At 56.7% G+C, this 14,210-nt stretch overlaps 2 protein-coding genes across 4 annotated transcripts; both read right to left on the bottom strand.

Moving 5' to 3' along the window:
* Window positions 1-72: 72 nt before the first annotated feature.
* Window positions 73-6,483, bottom strand: RHOC (ras homolog family member C). Of its 3 annotated transcripts, none has more exons than XM_069478966.1 (6): window positions 6,140-6,189; window positions 4,199-4,273; window positions 2,763-2,926; window positions 2,122-2,242; window positions 1,723-1,853; window positions 73-811 (listed from the first exon to the last, which is right to left on the bottom strand). In XM_069478966.1, the coding sequence occupies exons 3-6, from the start codon at window positions 2,916-2,918 to the stop codon at window positions 638-640; spliced, it is 582 nt and encodes a 193-aa protein (XP_069335067.1). In that variant the 5' UTR covers window positions 2,919-2,926; window positions 4,199-4,273; window positions 6,140-6,189; the 3' UTR covers window positions 73-637. The 3 variants fall into 3 exon arrangements, with proteins under 3 accessions (XP_069335067.1, XP_069335068.1, XP_069335065.1); XM_069478967.1 differs by lacking the exon at window positions 6,140-6,189 and adding an exon at window positions 5,893-5,996; XM_069478964.1 differs by lacking the exon at window positions 4,199-4,273 and having other exon boundaries at window positions 6,140-6,483.
* Window positions 6,484-8,533: 2,050 nt separating this feature from the next.
* PPM1J (protein phosphatase, Mg2+/Mn2+ dependent 1J) lies at window positions 8,534-13,821 on the bottom strand. Its single transcript, XM_069478963.1, has 10 exons — window positions 13,471-13,821; window positions 12,015-12,129; window positions 11,271-11,558; window positions 10,862-10,974; window positions 10,510-10,594; window positions 9,814-9,932; window positions 9,548-9,611; window positions 9,285-9,392; window positions 9,004-9,155; window positions 8,534-8,854 (listed from the first exon to the last, which is right to left on the bottom strand). The coding sequence occupies exons 1-10, from the start codon at window positions 13,788-13,790 to the stop codon at window positions 8,707-8,709; spliced, it is 1,512 nt and encodes a 503-aa protein (XP_069335064.1). The 5' UTR covers window positions 13,791-13,821; the 3' UTR covers window positions 8,534-8,706.
* Between the last annotated feature and the right edge of the window lie 389 nt (window positions 13,822-14,210).

The following is a 14,210-nucleotide window of genomic DNA, read 5'->3' as shown; positions in this document are numbered from 1 at the left end:
TACAGACCACTCCCCTCACCCGCCTCCTAGGCCCAGAGCCAGGCATGACCTCATCCTCGGCTCTAAGACTCCACCCTGCTGGCCAGAGTCTTGCCTTTACAGACAGGGGGCCAGCCTGGCAAGCAACTTGGAAATGAGGAGCGATGGGACTCCAGGCTTGCAGCCCAGACAGGGAGAGAAAGACAGGAAATTGCCACACACATGTTGGAACCTGTGGTCTTTATTCATGCCCCCCACCAAGTGCAGTCACTGACAAGGCCCCTGCCCAAAGCAGAAACCCCAGGGGCCTGGGACTCTGGGTTATGTCCTCTAAGTCCCCTACCCCAGGCACTCTCCTGTGAGCCAGAAGTATATAAAGTGCTGGTGTGTGACCATCCTCTAGGGAAGGTCAAAGGGAGCAAGAGCCCCAGGGGCTCTGCTCAGGAAGGGCAGGGCATAGGCCTGGGTTCCCAGGGGACTGGGCGAGGGCCTACCACCACCACCACCTTGGGGCTGGGGAAATTCGGTGCAGTCCTGGGCAGGAGGGAACTGAAAAGGGAGCCTTCAGCATGGAGTCCTAAGAGGCTGGGGGTGGCGGGTGGGGAATGTCTGCACCCCTGTGAAGAGAGTGGGGCATGTAAGGGAAGCCTTGGGGATCTCAGAGGATGGGACAGCCCTTCCGGCGCTTATTCTTGCGGACCTGGAGCCCGGCGCGAGTGGCCATCTCGAATACCTCCCGTACCCCCTCCTTGGTCTTGGCTGAGCACTCAAGGTAGCCAAAGGCACTGATCCGGTTCGCCATGTCCCGGCCTTCCTCAGACCGAACAGGCTCCTGAGAAGACAAGAAGATGAGGGGTCAGAGGAAGCTGGTGGCTCGTGTACCTCTTCCCACCTCACCCATAAGCGTAGTACTAAAACAAATACCTCCCGCCCTGACCCCAAAAAGCACCCAGACCCCAGGCTACCCTGGGCAGCTTCATGGTCAGGGATCCAGCACTCATGTTTACATTCAAAATTCTCTCCAGTCTATTCCGTCCACTGCCACGCAGCCTTGCACCCCATAGTGCACGTTCTCTTGCCTGAAGGAGTGTCCGCCACCTCCTGACCTCCCTGCCTCCACTCTCACTTTCCTCCGTTACATCCTCTGTAGCCACCAGAATTATTTTTCTAACATGCAGACCTGACATCTATCCCCATTTTAAAACCTTGCTACAATTATCCTTGCAAGATAGCCTGCATTCCTTATCCTGGCAGCTTTCTCTAATAAACTCTAGCCCTCTGGCTAGAGAGACACTTACCAGGTCCCTCTCGCCCTCCTGGCCTTTCTTCCAGCCACTTACAGCGCCCTCCCGCCTGCACCCATGTCAGCTCACTCCCCCCCAGAGGCACTCTGATGGCACAAGGCGAGGCGCATCCCCCAAGTGAACTATCAGAAGTCTCCCTGAGGGCAGAGATTTTTCCTAGTCATCTTAATTCCAAACACCGGATGGACAATAAACTGGAATAAAAATGCCAAGCGAACTTAGACAAGTCACTTCATATTTCTCTAATAATTTCATCAGAAATTTTATCAGACACTGAGCACCCTTCCGGCTCTCCCTCACCAGGGTGCAGACACTAGGAGGTGGACGTCACCGTCTCCTCTAATGGGGCCACTGCCGAAGAGACGCTCCCTTTCCCAGTCTGCAACCCCTCCGAGGGTACCTTCCTCCCCAAGGGCTCCAGCCTGGCAGCGGCACCCACCTGCTTCATCTTGGCCAGCTCCCTCCTGGTATGCTCGTCCTGCCTCAGGTCCTTCTTATTTCCCACGAGGATGATGGGCACGTTGGGGCAGAAGTGCTTCACCTCCGGGGTCCACTTCTCAGGAATGTTTTCTGCACAGACATGTCCCAACAGGTGTCAAGGCCTCCACTTAGGCTAGAAAGCTCCCTCGGGGGCCCCCTCATCTTCCCACAGCGGTCTCAGAGGCCACTCAGCATGACAGTTCCTTGCACAGCTCTAAACCCCTCCTGTCCGGTGCTGGGGTTGCCACAGTCCAGGAGACCAACGGGGTGAGCGCTGCTGCGCCCCCCGCATCTGGAGATGCTGCAGACGGGCCAAGGAAGAGGCCCCTGCTGATCCCACCCTCCCCCGTGCCCTCACCCAGGCTGTCAGGGCTGTCGATGGAGAAGCACATGAGGATGACATCGGTGTCCGGGTAGGAGAGAGGCCGCAGACGATCATAGTCTTCCTGCCCTGCTGTGTCCCACAGAGCCAGCTCCACCTGATAAACAGGACAGTGAGTGGCTAGCCTGAGGGCCCCAACCCTGCCACCCAGAGGCCCGCTCTGAAACCACCAGTCAGTCCTTTAGGCTCACTGAACATCTCTACTGAGCACTTGTTATGTGCCAGGCATTGTATTTATCACTGTCACACAAATTAGGTCAAGTTAGGGTTTTTGTTTTTTTTTTAAATCTAAGACGTGTTTGACCTTTGCATAGTATATGAATTGCCATTGTGAACACCATAAATTTGGTTAATTCTCACAGCCCTCTGAGGGAGGTCTCCCCCGTTTTGCAGCTGGGGGAGTTTCAGCATGGATTACGGAGCTAGTGAGTGGTAGCCTTTCTATCAGAAGGTAGATCCAGGTTTCCTAAGATCACAATTTCACTTCCTAACTTTTACTGGTCCTGGCAGGGAGAATGAAGCAAGGACGTGGGTGGGGTGGGGAAGGACGCACTAGGTCTCTAAGTGACCGGGGGCAGGGCCCCAAGGTGAGCTGGGAAGGGGCTCTCCGCCTTCACCTGCTTGCCGTCCACCTCGATGTCTGCGATATAGTTCTCAAAGACGGTAGGGACGTAGACCTCTGGAAACTGGTCCTTGCTGAAGACGATGAGGAGGCACGTCTTCCCACAGGCACCATCCCCCACGATCACCAGCTTCTTTCGGATTGCAGCCATGGCTGGGGCTAGCAGGCAACAGGCAGTGGGGATTTGGGGAAAAGCCAGTAAGGTCAAAATCACTTCTCTAGAGCCCCCCAAACCTTCCTGGAAACCAAGGCATCCAGCAAAGGGAGCTTGCTCAGGCATGTTCCTGTCAAGAACCAATTGTGCAGGCAACAGAGCTCGAAATTCCTAATCTCTGGGTCAGGGACAGGTCTCCCTAGATGGGTTAAAGTACAGCAGTGGGAGATGGAAGAAGAACCCACTTGGGAGCCAGAAAACATGAGTTTCAATCTAATCCACTCGCCAACTGGGGGACCCCAGATACCCAGAGACATGCTCAGAGATCAGGGACATGCCCTGCTTTTATCTACATTACATATCAGGATTTCAAGTCAGACTTCATTTGTTACCAGGATTTTGATGCATTTAAAGTTTAATAATCTCAAAGGTCCAATCTAGAACAGACTGTCCCTCTGCACGAGTCACACCTGCCCAGTCACAAATAAGGAGTCCTCTCTGCAAGACCACAGACTAGTGGCACCAGCTACCAGGTGGTGGGTGGGTAAGGGAAAGAATACTCACAGAGCCCAGGCACTATTTTTGGCATTATGACAGAAATTATCTCCCTAGACGCCTGGAAGGTAGATGGTGCACTTCCCATTTTGACAAACAAGAAAACCAAGGCTCAGTGAAGTTAAGATGTATTCAGAGTCATGGCACATAAGCGGCAGGGACATCGCTCAAAGCAAGCCTGTGTGACTTAAGTCTGTGCCTTTTCTACATATCACCCCAGAGGTGGGAAGGAGAGAAGAAGCAGGGAAACCCAGACAGACGACAGTGGCAGTAGCCGGCTGGCTTCCCTGGCCCACCCCACCTGGTCCCCAAAGCCCCGAATCACACAAAGGAGGCTCAGTCCCTGAAGTGCCTACAGCTCCCATTCGGGCAGCCTGCCCTCCTCCCCCCTTCCTCCTGGGCCTGGCAGCAACACTGGGTCACTCAGCTCCTGGCAGGGGACAATGACCACACTGTACAGCGCCACACATCCACCACAGCAGAGCAACAGAATAATCCACTAGGGAATCACCTCCACCCATTCTCTGGAACAACCCCTTCCTCCCTCTGTCCAGCTCACCCAAAGGCCCTGCCCACCCCTCCCTGTGACTCAGGGCAAGGAGTCAGCTTCCCTGGCTTTCTGTGTGTCCTCCTCCCCCAACACACATGAACGAGCATCTGCCCAGTTCATCACACCTTCGGAGCTTCCCTCACTTCCTTCTTCCCTGGGGAGGGGTGCAGACCTCCAGCCGGCTGAAGTTCCCAGGCCTACAGCCTGGGAGGAAGAGAGGGCGGGCTCCGGGGCTGAGAAGTCAAGGCTGTTGGGAAGGGGGAGGGGGCTAGAGCCTGGGCTGGGAGGAGCCCCAAAAGGAGAGAAAAATGAGGGCCAGGCGCAGCACCAACCAGGCAGGGAGCAGTTAAGAAGGGGACGGTAACCCGATCTCTGCCCCAAACCTGGCTTTTCCTCTCAGAGCCACATCCTGTCAAACTGAGCTGAACTCTTCGACTCCCCACATACCACCTCACAGCCCTGCTTTTTAGGAGGCAAATACTCTAGCCCAAGGCTATCTCTCTCTTCAACAGTGGGATCCCGGCGGCCCCTCCCTCCCCTCCACACACACACACCACACACGCACAACACTGGGATGTGGGGGAAGTGGACATGAGTCAGAGAGAATTTATGGGAGTTCACAGCCGCACTCTCCCTACCACAAAAGGGGCTCTCCCTGTTACCCTAAAAGACAGGCAAGAAGGCATTCGCCCTGCCAGCAGATCCCCTCCAAAAATGGGAACCATCTTCCAAAAAGGCCGTTCTTTGGGAATTCTACCCAGGTGACTGACACTAGGACTTCTTCCAACTCCCCCACCCACTCCCATTAGTTCAACTGGTGCCACTGTATAAAGACAGGCTGGAGTAGCCCCAACCCGGGTGGGCAGTGCTGATGGAGGGCAGTCACTATCGGATGAATACCAGCCACTTAGGTGTGAGTATGCCTCTGCTATGCCCCTGCTATACCCCGGCAGGGCAGTTTGGGTGGCACCAGATGGTGGGAGGCAGAGGCCAGAATTTCAAGTTAGGGGCATGCATTAAGGGACCTGGAGCCTCCAGCTCAATTAGAAGACTTTCCCTCCAGGCTCTGGTTGCGCCAGAAGAGCAGGCAGGCCAGGCCAGGCCAGGCCAGGACACTGGGCCCAACCAAGGCCAAGATGGCATGGACAACAACTCCCTGTAAGAGGTAGCCCCAGAGGAACTGTCCCACTGACCCTAAGAGGAGCAAACCCCACACAGGGCCTGGAATGGAGCCTGGAACTTCTGGGGCCTTCTGAGCGACACAAGACACTGTGGATACACCAGACCTCTCTTCAGTCGTTCTCTTGATTTCCCAGATGAGCCAGAGGGGCCAGCTGAAGCTGCTGGCCCTTTCGCCCCCTGCCCCAAGATCTAGGGAAGCAATCAGTCTTCAGGAAATACCTCACCCGCAACTTCAAAACCAGAACTGAGGGCAGGATTCAGCCCAGGATCTCCCAGCCCAACCCCCCAAAATAATCTTATGCTTCTTTCCAGAGTGGGAAGGAGGGGAGAGAATCTTTCTCCCTCTCTCTCTCTTTCTCTCTCGCACACACAGGAGCTGGATCTTTCGCGGATCTTCCCTACCCCAAAACACAGGCAGGTTCCAGGAACCGTCTAAGGCGGCCCCGCCGAGCAGCGGCAGCTCTCACAGTCACATCCCGCCCCTATTCCCGCCATTCCGCCATCCTGGCCTGGGGGAACTCCCGCCCCCACCCCTCTCCAGGTCCCCTTTGGGCCGCCCGGCCTGGGAGCTACGGAGTCTGGGCCGAGGCTCCCTTGCGAAGATCCAAGTCGCTCCCTCGCCCCTCGCCCGGCGGGGCAGGTTCTGAGAAGCCGGGAGGGAAGGGAAGAGGCTCTGGTCCGGACCCCAGGAGGCAAGAGTCCTGCCCGGCAGTTCCGAGGGCCGCTCGCGGCAGCCCGGGAAGGGGCCGACCCGGCCGGACCCCTGCTCAGCCCGGACGCCGTTTCCAAGGGAAGGGAACGCCGCCCATGCTCGGGCCAGATCCCCTCCCGAGCCGCGCCCCGAGCTCCAGGAGAGTGGAGCGGGGGAAAGTGCTCTCCCGGGGGCGAGTTCCCAGGACGCCCCGCCGCCCACATTCCCAGCCCCGGGTACCTTCCGCTCCGCCGCCTCCAGCTGCGCGGCCGGTGCCGGAGGCTGAGACTGACCCCAGGGGCCCCGCCCCGCCCTCCTCCTGCGCGGCGGCGGGGAGGGGCGGGCGGGACAGGGGGAGGGTCGGCCCGGGGGCGGCCCTTGGCTCGGCCCGCCCCCGGCCCCCGCCCAGAGCAGCCGCGGCTCGCCCCTGCCGCAGGCCCGAGGTCTGGGGCGCCGGCCCGCTGGGCTGGGGGAAGTCGCCGGGAGATTCCGGGACTGCGGAGGAGCGGGGCGAGCGGGGCGAGCGGACGGACGGGCGGGCGGGCCCCCCAAGGACTCAGGCTCTGCCCCACCTTCCAGCCCCTGGGGAGGACCGGCGTCGGGAAAGTTGAGAGGCGCTCGGGGTGGGGTCAGGAAGGGCCGCTGCTGCCCTCCTGTGGCCAACCGGCCACGCGCTCCTGCCTCACTTGCGACCTGGCGGGAGGCGGGACTGGTCCTGGCGCCCCCGGGGGCGGAGGGTGCAGAAGATGTCCACTCTGCTCCTAGAATCATTGCGGAGCAAGTACAGCCCAGCAGCATCCCCCAGCCTTGAAGACTTTTCAGAAGCGTTCAGACCCGGACCACCGTTCCACCGCACGATTCCCTTTCTTCCGCGGCCTGGAATTTCCACGAGTCCAGTTCCTACCTACCCCTCAAGGGGCTCTCCTAGAAATGCTTCTGGATCCTCAGTTAGGAATTCAATTCCCACTCCTACTGTATCCTTTCTGTGTGGTTAGGGACACTTAGCCTGGTCTGACCCGGCACATAAGATATTTACCTACATGCATGTCTCCTTCCCTGTAAGGCGGCTGAGGAAGTGGACGTAGAAGGAGGAAATCTACCAACGTTTCACTGGCTTATGCTTGGTACATTGCATAGCTCAGCCCTTTTAAGACTCATCACAGATCTTTGGGGTAAGTATATCCATCCCCTTTTGCTTGTAAGGAAACCGAGCTCAGAGAACTTAAGTGGCTTGCACAAATGTTTTGAGATTTGTAAGGGACAGAGCAAGAACTCAGAGGGTCAGGCCTGTCTGACTCCAAAATCGGTGGTCTCTCCCTGCTGCCTCCCAGGATCCCCCAACCTGCCCCTTCCCCCACAGTCCAGCACAGTGTGTAGCACATACTAGGTTTTCAGCAAATGTTTGCTGAATGAATGTTAGAAATCATATAGCTTTTAAAGACCTGAAGTGCAAGCCAGACATTTGATAAATGAGGAAACTGACGTCCACAGCAGTTTTGTCCCCAGGCCTCTTAACTCAATCAGTAAACATTTATTGAGTGTGTGAGAGCTGTGTGCTGAAGATCAATTTCTGCCTTCAAACAACTTACAGTCTAAATGAAGAATACAATTTCAAGAGAGCTAACATTTATTGAACCCTTATCACATGGACCTGGCTCTACATGCATTATCTACAACAACCCTAGGAAGTAGTACTGTTATATCTCCATTTTCCTGATAAGCAAACTGAGGCTCAGAGAGGTTACAGAGCTAGGGTTAGATCTGGCACCAGAACCTGAACAGCTGGACTCTAGAGCCCCTGCTCTTAACTGCCACTGGCTACTGACTTCTAATACGGACAGTTCTAACATGGGAGGTCATCGCTGTAGTGGGGGATGCATGGGCTGAGGGACAGGTGAAGGGTTCAAGGTGATATGTAGATTTTAAATAATAAGTTGGAGCTACTAAAGGCCCACAGAGTTAAAGGGAATCCAGGAGGGGAGTGGTGGTGGTAAAAGATGAGGCTGGAGGAGGCAGCAGTGGCCAGATCATGAAGGTCCTCATATGTCATGCTCAGGAGTTGAATGTCAGTTTTTCTCTGGGTACAATAAGCAGCCACTGAAGTTAGGATGACATAGTAAAGAACTAAGGTGGTGACAGTGGAGGTGGAGAGGAGACAAATATGAAATGTTTTTTAAGATGTATAATCAGCTATACTTAGTGATCCATTAGCTTGACCGGGAAGAAATGAAAGCCAAGGGTGACTGATTCTAAGATTTCTAACTTGAGCAGTGGAGCTGGTGCCCATCAAGAGGATGAACCAGGAGAAGGAACATGTTATGGGGGGAAACGGTGAATTCAGTTTGAGGTATGTTGAGTTGAAGTGCCAAAGGGCTGTCTAGGAGACGGTGGGGAGATGACTGGAATGTATGGGTCCAAAGCTCAGGAACGGTCTGGGCTGAAAACACCGACTTCAAAGACATGAGTAATCAATGAGAACAGTCATGGCAAGTGCGTGGAGTGAGAAAAGTGGAAGGCAGAAGAAAAAACCTGCAAATGCTACATTTTTAGGACTGTTCTGGTGTTCTTTCCACCACCCCACAGAGTTTTTCCTTACCTTTCAGTTTCTACCCAAAGCAAATAAAGACACACATCTTTATCCATCTGTTTTATTTGCCAGTAGCTAAAATTTTGGATCTAGTGGACATCCCTTCTTCAGTTAAATTGTCACTAAAGAAGAGTCAGGGAGACAACTTCAGAATTTGGGCTGGGAGAGGGATAAGTATGGAGAGGCTGGGATGGTGGTGGAAGGAATGCAGATGAGCCCCTCAGGAGTAACTGCCTGGCCCTCCCAGGGGGATGACGAAGACTGAGATGTCATCCCCGGAACCCAGCTTGTTGTTGGGGAGACGCCAACCACGGTCCCGGGGAGTGCCCCGGGCCCCCAGGACCAGAGCTTGGGCCAGGGCTGTATACCTGCCAGGAGCACATGTGTACATTCATGTACCATCGTGTATATGGGAAGATAGATACACAGACCCACATGTGGGTCCCCAGGCATTGCTTCCCTTTGCCCCTTCCTTCACCAGTGCCATCCCCTCATCACCATGCCATGCACCTCCTACCTGCTCGGGTCATTGGGCTCGTAGGCCGACAGCACCCTGTCCACAGTGGCAGCTACCTCACAATCGCTGGTGACATCCCACAGGCCATCTGTTCCCAGAACTAGCACATCATCTGGACAGTGCTCGTACTGTGTCAGGTCATATACTCGTACCTGATGGGGAAAGACAGTGGAGAGGACTGTTGTGTGGGTTTGATGGACAGAGAGCTGAGGGATAAGAGCCACTGAGAGACCCCCCCAGAAGAGGGAATGTGTGGTTAAGGGGGCTCCCATACAGCTCACCTCAGGGAAGCAGGAGAGGAAGGGCTTGATGGGCAGGTTGGAACTGCAGACCTTAAGATTGTGGTCTCCCAAGCCCCGGGTCACCCCAATGGTGGCCATCACCCGGGCCTAAAGGAAATGAGGAGGGGCTGCTGCTATAGTCCCTCCCAGACTCTGTAAAACCATAGACCCCTCCCACCCCTACCCTCAGGTAGAACCTCCACCTCCCTAGACAAGTTGTAGTGCGTCCTCCTGCCCTCTCCCACCTCTACCATGGAGTTTACCTTTTTGCCCTCCCCACAGACCAGAGGAAACCTGAGATCCTCCAGCTCGATCTTTTTGTAGGCCCTGGGGAGGGGGGAGTAGAGGAGGCATCACCCAGGTATCAAAGCCTCCTCCCCTAGGAGCTGCACACCCTCACACAAACCCATTAGCAGGGCCACATCCCCCCAACTCCCAGCCTGGCCCAGCCTCCAGCTTCCACTTCACAGCTGGTGAGGGACTGGTTGCGTTGCCATGGGAACGGGCCCAGCTCTGAGGGAAGTGTTACCAGCCAGTCATGTTCTGGTCCCGGTACAGCATCCTCTGCCCCAGCTCCTTGGGCTGAAGTCTACGGGGGAACTCAAGGTGTGTGAATTCACCACCCAGCAGCTCTGGTTTCAGGAAGCCCTAGGGTTGGGAATGTCTGGATAGAGCGAAGGGCCAGGGGGCATTATGCCCACAGCACACCCTGGTATACAGACCATGTTGTTTATAGCAGGCCCTTAAATATAATTTACCATGTGCCACACCCTGTTCTAATATTAACTCATTTACTCCTCACAACGGCCCTTAAGGCAGAAACTATTGATGCACAGAGAGGTTAAGGGAATTGTTGAGGTCGGATATTTAGCAAAGTACTCAAACCAGAATACATCCCAAGGCCGTCCAGCTCCAGAGCCCATGCGTTTCAACAGGAAGCCATGCTGCCTTTCAAGGGCCTTTGCTGTTCCCTTCCCCACCTCTGACTCTACTTCCTGCCTCAGCTGGGGCCACAGTGGGAGCACTGGACCAGCCCAGGCTCCTGCCTTCTGCGTCCTCCCACCCGCTCAGCCCTCACTCAGCCTGCATAGCAGCCTTCCCACTAAGCTCCCAGGAGGAGCTTTCTGTGCATGTGCTGGAGGTGTGAGAGTTCTCAGGGACATAGGGTGCAGAGAGGCGCAAGACCCAACAAAGAATGGGGGTGGAGAGTTTGCTTCCTACTTACAAGCAGCTGAAGACGCTGGCGCTCAGTCTCCGGGGTAAACTCCCGGGACATTGGAATGATTTCACCATTCCGGACAATGATGGCCCTGCCCAGAGAAAAAAGGTTTGGGCCTGGTTCTCCTCAGACCCCTCATGGAAAATTCCAGAAAGACCAGGCCCTCCCCATAATGACCCTTAGGATTCTTTCCCCAGACCCCATTTTTCTTCCCCTCCTGGATATTTCAGGCTTTTCCTTATGTCTGTGATCCCTCCAATCTTTGATTTTTAACCCCTACCACCTCACTCTCTTCATTCAACCCCATCCCAGAGAATGTAGACCCTGCAGCCAATTTCAGAGCCCCCCCTCCCCATACCTGCTGTCGCCCGCATTGGCCACGTACACCTTGCCTAGCAGGTAGACCACAACCAGTGCACAGCAGCCCCCCTCCACTTGGTGGCCACGCCGCTCCCGGGCCATCTGCTCATCCTGCCACGTAAGGGTCAGAGGGAGTGGAAGAAGAAGAGGTTCCAGGCACACAGCCACCCTCTTTTCTCCCCCACCCCATCTGCAGAATTTGACTGGCCCAGCCCAGCCATGCTGGAGGAGAGGAAGGAAGACGTGGGTGTAACTGCCCCTTCTCCTCCCCTTTGAACCAAGCTCTGCTCAGGCTCTCAAAGGTGTTGTGGGTTCTCGGGGTTGCTCCCCTCAGGCCACCTGGCTCCCACACAGAGTTGACTAGAGTGTTTGCCTAATGGGCCCCTTGGCCCAGGTCACCCACTCACCATGAGCTGGAAGGCATTCTCAATGGCCCCCACCACCAGGCTCTCATGGGTCACTTCCTTCTGTGAAGACCAGCAGGACTGAGGACCAACCAAGTGAGAGGGATCAGAAGAACCTGGGGTCCCTGGAGTGGAGGGTAGGCAGAGGGGTGGTGGCGAGGGGTCCTGAAGTATCTCTACCAGGTCCTTTAGCTGCTCCCGGATATGGCGATGCAGGAGCCTTGAGGCCATTTCGGCAGCTCCACCCCCTGCATGCCCATCAAACAGGCCCCAGTAGTAGAAGCAGAGTCCCTGATGGAGGAAAAGTTAGAGGTGAGAGAGAGAGATGCAGGGAGAACAGGACTCTGAGCATCCACATAAAACATCAGAGAGGAGGTCAGTGCTTGGTATTAAAGGCAAATTAGGTTTATTCACTTATTCACATAGGACCTACTATGTGTCAAGAAAGGGAAAGCCTCAGGAAAGCCCCTCTCGGGATAAAAGAGGCAAAAATCAGCATTGGTAATTAATTAAGTCATCCATAAATATGAGAGCCTCTACCTTTTAAGAGGAAAAATAAACATTCATACTGAAATGGTAGAATCTAACTGATCAATGCCAGGTAAGGGTTCTGTGCCAGAAGGTAGAAAGCCAGTGACTTAGGAGACAGGTCTTCCACATGTCTCAGATTTAAAACCAGGGGCCTGAAGTCTCGGGGGAGAGGTGTCACTGTGTCTCTGGAGGCTAGGGAAGAGGGTGGGGGCTTACCTGGCCTCGGCTAGGGTCCCTAGGTACTCCCATAACACTCCTCCGACCTTCCACATACACCACTTCACAGCAAGCCTGGTCCTCATTGTGCCGACTCTTGCCCGCGTTGATGACCCTGCCGGGCCAGAATGACCGCATCAGGTTGGATACCAGACCAGGTCCTGGAATAACCTCCACCTTAGACACACACATCCTCTCCTATTGGCTGGCCAAGCTGAGAAAGGTCACAGCCACCTGGGATCCAGGCCAGAGGAAGGAGGAGAAGGGAGGGCGGGCAAGGCACAAGGAGTACTGTCTCGGTGGCAGGCCCTATCACCTCACAGAAAGGCCAGCAGCAGCACCTGCCTGCCTCAGTTCCCCCATCCCTGGAAAAGGAGGCATCCCTGGTGGTGCTGCTGGGGTAAGAGCGAAATGGGGGCAGGACGTTTTACTTTCCTGCTATCCAAGACCCTACATCCCACCCCTAGCCCCAGTCAACTCTCCTAGTGCCTTGTCCCCAGCACCTCACCTTCATGGGCACACCCACCCTTATCCTAAAACCATCCAGTGAAAGTTTCTGCTGCGTTGCCAGTGAGGAAGTGCTCCAGCCCAGACTCGGAAAGAGGAATTGAAATAGAGTAGGAGTGGAAGCCCACCTGGACTGGGCAGGAGCCACTGTAACCACAAACTCCTCTCACGTAGGCAGCTAAAGGAGGTGGTCAGGTGGGGGACGGGGCCACCGGCCACCTCCCTCAGAGCCCTCAGCGCCCCTATCACTCTCCGTGCTCCACTTTGCTGGCAGATGCAAGAAAAAGAACACACAGCCCAGGATAGCAAGCCGGCCACTCCGACCAGGGGGTCCGCTTCGTTGCCGGCCCGCACGAGTCGGCCAGCCTAGGTGCGTCTAAAAGGGACCCTCCTTCTACCCTACGCGGCGCCTCCCCCACCCCTGAGGAAGCTGGCGGCCTCCCGGTGTCACGGGCTATTTCTGGGTGTGGAGGGGGAAGGGAACTACAGTAAGAGGGACAGGGAACTGGGGCGCTGGGGTTGGGAAGCCGGTGAGCGGTGAGCGCGTCTTCCCAACCTCTATCTCGCCTTTTAAAAGGAACCCCGCTCCTTCTTGAGATCCCTCCTCCCTTAGCCTTTAAAGCGCCGGGCCGCGACTGAGAACTGGCCAACTCATCCTTTGCGGGGCCCTGCGCCCTCCCGGCTCTAGGAAGGAACGGGGTCCTGAGGCGGCGCGGCTGAGGGTAGTCAATGAGCCGGAAGGTCCTGAAGAAGGTGATTCAGGCTGCACTCGACTGGCGAGGGCTGGGAGGGGGTGCGGCCCGAAGCCCAGAGGATAGCCAAGGTCCTGGGAAAAGGGAGCTCCTGGCACCGAGCGCGGCGTGGGGTACGCATCCTAGCGCTCCGGATGCCAAGCTGGGGAGGGGGGTGGGAGTCCCATTCTGGTCTGGGTGCCCCAAAGGGCGCTCACTCGGCGTAGCCCGTGCTCCAGGGCAGGCGGCGGCCCGTGTCCGGGGGGCTTTGCACAGCCCGTCCCGCGTGGTCGTCGGCGCGTCGCAGCCCCCCGGGGCTCAGCTGCAGAAAGGTCGGTCTGGAGAAGCTCGCTCGAGCCTCCACAGCCTTCGCAGGTGCCCCGCTCCCGGGCCTTGCCGGCGGGCTCCTGGGCGCTTCTGGAGCAGCGGCGGGCGGCGCCGAGGTCGCGTTGGGCAGGTCCGGGGATTTGGGGCGCGGAGGCGGAGCACCCCCGGAGCTCACCAGGTGCGCGACGGCCGAGCGCACCCGGTTTAGCATGCTGCCTCCCTGCCCCGCCCTCGGCCGTGGCCCCGCCCCCGATCAGGCCCCGCCCCTAGGTCTCGGGGTGGGCGGTGCTCGCTCCAGCAGGCCCTTCCAGGCCATTGGCTCCGGGCCAGCTGGGCCGGTCCGGGCAGAACTTCCCCGTGCTCTGGGCCACCGCTGGAACCGCCCGGCCTCTGTCGCGTCCCATTCCGGCGTGGCCCCGCCTCAGTTTCTTAGGAAGGGTCTGTTGTCGGAAGGGGGCGGAGAGAAGAAAACCTTATTTCAGGTTTAGAATAGACATCAGCCAGAACTTCCTCATTGTGACGGGGGGGTTGGGGTGCGGTCTCCTCGCTCTCGGTTCAGTGCGGCCAGCCTGCCCGGAGGGCCATGGAGCTGATGACCTCAGAGTGAAAACAGCCGCTTCAGAGCTGCTGG

This window comes from Eulemur rufifrons, chromosome 8 (assembly GCF_041146395.1).
Source record: "Eulemur rufifrons isolate Redbay chromosome 8, OSU_ERuf_1, whole genome shotgun sequence".
Lineage (NCBI taxonomy): Eukaryota > Metazoa > Chordata > Mammalia > Primates > Lemuridae > Eulemur > Eulemur rufifrons.
The sequence above is the reverse complement of the archived record's forward strand: the minus strand, read 5'-3'. Positions and strand labels throughout refer to the sequence as shown.